This window comes from Osmerus mordax, chromosome 22 (genome assembly GCF_038355195.1).
Source record: "Osmerus mordax isolate fOsmMor3 chromosome 22, fOsmMor3.pri, whole genome shotgun sequence".
NCBI lineage: Eukaryota > Metazoa > Chordata > Actinopteri > Osmeriformes > Osmeridae > Osmerus > Osmerus mordax.
The window spans coordinates 10,944,185-10,950,274 of record NC_090071.1 but is presented as its reverse complement, the minus strand read 5'-3'; the positions used below and the strand labels follow the sequence as shown (position 1 = coordinate 10,950,274).

The window sequence follows — 6,090 nt, the reverse complement described above, 5'->3', positions numbered from 1 at the left end:
GACCAAAAGGGCCAGGTGCGAGGCTGCAGGGCAGTATCGGATCAAGAGAGCATGTTTTTCGTTTCTGTGTATCCCATCTCCAGTCCAGTCTAAAGTATAACCATGAACGCTAAATACGACAGAATAGCTTACATTTGGTATAGCCTGTAAAAGGTTTGACAATTAACTAAGTTTAACCAGAAACACAGTTTTTAGTAAACAATTTGGATGTGATTTTACATGTGACGATATGCATGTCATCTCTTTCAAAGAATGCCATCGTTCATGACTGGACTAAAATCACCTTCTTCTACCATGTCTCTACACGGTTTAACCCTACCTTGGTCGACAACTACATAAAAAGGGCCAGGCCCGAAGATAGATCTGTTGTTTTAATGAGTTGGTTGGAAGAATCAATGTTACTCTCGGATTTCTATCTATTGATCAATCTCCATATAAAATGGAAAAATAAAAATACATTGATGCACATGACGTACATAATCGTCCTAGCCTCTAGGCTACACTATGAAGACAATAACAAGAACGTATATCATTTTGTTTATTTTATTTAGTTATTTCTTTTTTTGCCGTGGCTATAGTTATTCCACAACAATAGCCTATGAGAAAGATCTATGATGTGATTGGAATTATTTTCTAAATTTGCATTGTAAGACACCAATCATTAGGCCTAAAACAATAATAGGCCTTCTTCGACATTTAAAAGAGTAACACAGATAACCTGCGTACCTATAGGCTACTACTAGCTACAAATAACTATAGGCTATATTAAATTAATTGTATAATTAGAATAACGATAGGCCTGATAGCCCATAATAACTTGTATATAGCAGAATTCATTGATGGTAGGCAAATTATGTTTGTTGGTTTCTGTGAAGAGAACACATAGGTATACACAGTGGCGTAGGCTATATGTGTGTATGTGTGTGAGTGTTTATGCGTGTGTTTGTGAGCTTGTGTGTGTATGTAAGTGTTTATTATGTATACTACTTGTTTCTTTTCCTGTTCAGATATTCGCCTAAGGTGACAGTTGTTCCTCATTTAATATTGTTGTCAACGTTCTTCAACTGTTTATGATCATGCTGGTCGTCAAGATGCCTAAACGCTAATGTTCTTGGCTTCACTATAGAGCGGAGATAGCTACTTAGAATTTTGCCGTAAAAAACAACAACCTTGAAACATGGACGCCTAATGGTACAACCACAGTTCAGAGCCTATACCGGGTGCGCGTGATCGTACCTCAACACAATAAACAGAAACGGAACTGAACGCATGTGAATGTGTTCCCTTCTGTTTTTCCTGTACAGACTAGTCAATATATACATTGATTCGTTGTGCCTAAGGTGACATGAACATGATGTGTTTTCACAGAACAGCATCTTGTCAGTCCCGGTGCATTGACACGGGCCAGGAATATGGAGCTTGAGGCCTGAGACATATCCAGTGATCCGCCAATCAGGGCATAACCACGAGACCCAGGGAAACGGAACCGTGGGACCTGGAGTTGTAAGAATTGTTCACACGCTAAATATATAGCCTACATCTAACCCGGTATAAAAACAACACATGACTAGCCTTTTCAAAATACGTGATGCACTGTCATATGCCAATATCAGTTTGAATTGATTTCAAAATGTTTTATGTATATAGGCTATAACTACGCTCTGGATAAGAGCGTCTGCTAAATGACTAAATATACAAATAGGCCCAGCACTACATTGTCTGTCATTGAATAATGTGTTAATTTTTGATGTTGGTGAAAATACCGAGAATACCCAAACTAACAAGAAAATACCAATAGCCATACTTTCAAACATTTTGACAATAATTTGTAGGCCTATTAATTATACTATTTGCATGTCGCTTTTCATAGTAACTGAAATAATAAATAGGTAACGCTATAGAGCTTTATTATGACCATGCGCCTATATTGCGCAATGCGTAAAATACAATATAACCAGCCATATATATGTAGCCCTATATTTCTGCACATACATTTTAAACCAAACACCTATCTAACATTACCAGCAGGTTTGAGATGTAGACGTGGAGGACATTGTGATTGTGAACATGATGAGGATTCTGTAAACTAATGCCTTTTCTATTCTTGTCGTGGACGAATGTTTCCATGTAAACTCGGAAGAACCGGTCATGTTTGGCATTATAGATTTATTCATGAACAGTTATTCATAATTTACAATCCCAGTGATAATCAAAATAACAGTTGTAATAATCAAATTAATACCATCCCAGTTTTTAAATACAGAAGGCCTATTTCCTTTTAAAAGCTGGGATATGGCGTTTAGAATTAACAGCATGCGACTTTAGCGTGTAAGGCTATTTATCAACAAAAAGCGAATATTTCCCCCAAAATACTCTTATTTCATATAGGCTAACTAATGAAGTAGAATGATGGCGTGCATCGTTAACATTTTTCTTAATGTGTCCTGTCATTTCGAAGCATTTTATCTTGAACTTGAATCGACATTTTAGAAGCATATAAATTTGACATTTACAAGGCAAGTTAATCGTCGCGTCACTTTTATAAAGTGCCTCAAGCAGTGCGGACCTGGCTTTACAGTATGTTCTCATTACACCGTACCCGTGGAAACTCTCTATACGCGGATGTTTTGAAGAATCAATTTCAAGTCCGGGTTCTGGGGGTCGCTGTTCGCTGCATCTGGAATCTCCATCAACCGCCCCAGTGTCCACGTGACGCAGCGACTCAAGGCCATTTTCACACCCCATTGGTGTGCTTGTCATGTGGTCGCGAGGAGGTAGCCCACTTTACGCAAGGATTGTTATGTCTCAAATATGTCAGATAATACAAAGGACGTCTATCTATTCTCTTTGAAATCGTTCCAAAATGTCTTATTCCAACAGTTCACCGGCTGCAAGTACGTTCTTGGTAGACTCCTTGATCAGTGCGTGCAGGGCAGACAGTTTGTACTCCAACAGCATGTACATGTCTCCAGGTACCGACACGGGAGGATATGGGATGGCGAGCTGCGGCGTGGTGCCCTCCCTGGCTCGGAGAGGGGAGGTGGGTCATCTCAGCACAAGCATGGCCGTCCACTCCTCCTACCTCCCCCCCTATGAGAGCTGGCCGGACCATGGCAGGACTGGCAGGTTCGAGCAGCACTCCTTCCCCCCCTGCATCAAAGAGGAGAGTGAGTGCTGCATGTACTCCGACAGGAGTGGGCAGCTCGCTTCGCCTCCGCCCCGGCTTTCCTCGTCTTACTCCGGCCTCATCTCAGATTCCTGCCCGGTCGAGAGCCCTGAGATCCCGGTCCCGGGGTACTTTAGACTCAGCCAAACATACTCGTCCGGTAAAAACCAAGACTACGGTGATCAGGCGAGCATCGAAAGTCTCATGCAGCTCAACGGAGCAGCCCCAAAGTCCAACGCGCAGAAGTCTGCTCCTGTTGAGGTGGAAAAACAAACGGGCGAAGCTCCATTTACCCGAGAACGGGAGGTCACAGGTGCCGCCGGTGCCAACCCGGACCAGCAGACCAGCCCACAGGAGGACCAGAGCTCCTCGTCCGATGCCTCCGCAGCTAGCCCGGACCTGCCTGTGAGAGAAGCGGGAGGTTGGTACGATAGAGGGAGAGGCAATGTAACGCCAGGCTCTAGCGCCGTAAACCCCTATATAAAACACAAACAGCCCCGTAGTCGTAACGTTTAATGAGAGTCCTCCTCGAGTCGCAGTAAAAGGCTTTTACAGAGACTAGACTGGGCTTCCACCTCAGTGTCCCGAGGAGCCGTTAATACGTCCTGCTGCTTCTTTCTCTGCATTCTAAAGGATTACAGTTTTTTCTTCACACCAAAGCACTTTGTGTCCTTGGGCAATATTGCTTCTGTAGCATGAATAGGCTATACCCTATGGCGCTAACTGTAACTTCAAAGCAACAGTCTAATTTTTACGCACAACATATTATCATAATTTCTTAACAAATATTCGTTAAAATATTTATTTTTATTTTTGATCAAAGAAAGGGTAAAGGCTTGAACATTAAATTGATTACTGAGTACATTGAATTGTACTGTTTAAAACTATTTTCTTTTATAAATGTGAATAGCTTTATTGAAGGACCATGGACACAATTATCAAGTCTATTTATTATTACATAAATTATTGCAAATAATATGTGTTATTTGATGTGTTCGTGACAATTGTAAATTGGGATCTTTATATGTTTTTCAGAAGCTAAAAGCGATGCTCCCACCAGTAACTGGTTAACAGCGCGGAGCGGCAGGAAGAAGCGGTGCCCCTATACCAAGCACCAGACTCTAGAGCTGGAGAAGGAATTCCTCTTCAATATGTACCTGACCCGGGAGCGGCGTCTAGAGATCAGCCATAGCGTCAACCTGACGGACAGACAGGTAAAAATCTGGTTCCAAAACCGAAGGATGAAGCTAAAGAAGCTGAGCCGGGAGACTCGGGAGAACCGGGCTCGGGACCTTACTTCAAGCCTTACCTTCTCCTGAGATCTGCTGCTGGTCAAAACCCTCATCTCCTCTTCGGCTACTCCGGGCCGCTGGAGCCTGAGGACCGGGCTCTGTTGCTTCCTTGACCTCATACTCAGTGTAACATCCAAGTTGCTGTACAGCCATTATCACTTGTAGGCCTTCCCTGTTCTCATATGCCTCAATGGACTGGTGCGTCATTACTACACATCGTAAAGACAGAATGAGAGTATTTGGGCCTTTAGCATTTGTTATATCTAAAAACGACAACAACAACGATACATGAATAAAACATAATTCGTTTTGCTGTGCGTGAAAGACTATGGTTTCAGACTATTAAGTAGGGATCAGTGTTAATAGGGTTTTTTTTATATTCGTGATGTAGTCGTTTGTAACTGATATGTAGCCTACGTAGGCCCTATTTATTGTTTACGCCAAATCACAAATGAATGTATCTTTGCTGCATGGTCTGTGGCTTGTATTCCATTAAATAGATTCAGAATATTACTGACCAAATGAATGTTCCCAAAGCTTTGTTTTCTTGATTCAATGCAATCCTTTGTCCTCAGCAATATTTCACGAGTGTAGAATAGGCCTATCCAAAACAAGCTGCCTCAAATACGCATTGAGCTTAACTTTAGATTTCATTTTGTTGCGCGCAGACAACTATATACCCACACATCTTGGCATGCAGCCAATATATATATTTGGAAATATTTAAATGAACAGTATTACAATAATATTCTATGAAGCCTGTTAACGGTAGTAGCCAAAGTCTAACAGGCCTACTGTAATAATCATAAGTAGGCTAATGCCACTTAACCTAAAATTACTGACGTTATCATGAGCAAACATGAGATCTAATTTTATACCAACGCTCACATAACCTTTAATGTAGTGCATGTTTTTATTGTGACAAAATAATTTTTTTATATAGTCTGTTTGTGTACATACCAAAATATTAAAGAAAGATTGAATCAAATGTATTTTCACATATTTTTGTAAACTGCATTTCACAGAAGAACCTTCGGGGACCGAGCATTGGTGTGATCAATTAATATCAAAGGTATTAGTCAAAGTTACCTACCCAGATGCAACACAGCACACAACTCAACATATTACAATCCCGTTCACAGCCTAACCTAACACAGTTACAAAACATGGACGAGGGAGTTCCCCGGATGCAGGCCGTGGCAGTAGCTTCAAGTGAGACGCATTAGTGCACAATCACAACACACCTCATAAACCTTTTATTGACAGACATAAAAAGAAGGTAGCCTACGAACTAAAACAAACAGCAAACAAGTTTGTGCCAAACACTTTATGTCTTATGTATTTTTTTGCCATACTGTACAGGAACCGGGGATACATGAACAAATAATGCAATTAAAATCTGACGGATGTCTGCTAGTTCTATTACAGATGAGAGGGGTGGAGTCACAGCCTCGTTTACCCAAAAATATTTAACAAGAGCAGATACTCAAGTTAGGCCCGCTATGTAAAGCTACACATTCAAGTAGGCTAGATATACTACTGAAACAAGCTGCAACATTCAGCGACATTTGCACGGACTAAAAAAGAGTGTCTCTTCCTGAAGACACGTGACATGAGTGAGCGCTGGAAAAG

The 6,090-nt window shown here is 41.2% G+C and overlaps 1 protein-coding gene across 1 annotated transcript; it reads left to right on the top strand.

Annotated features, from left to right (window-relative positions):
• The first annotated feature begins 2,857 nt into the window (after positions 1–2,857).
• LOC136966063 (homeobox protein Hox-D10a-like) lies at positions 2,858–5,390 on the top strand. The gene is made up of 2 exons (XM_067260425.1): positions 2,858–3,587; positions 4,202–5,390. The coding sequence occupies exons 1-2, from the start codon at positions 2,864–2,866 to the stop codon at positions 4,483–4,485; spliced, it is 1,008 nt and encodes a 335-aa protein (XP_067116526.1). The 5' UTR covers positions 2,858–2,863; the 3' UTR covers positions 4,486–5,390.
• The last annotated feature ends 700 nt before the right edge of the window (positions 5,391–6,090 follow it).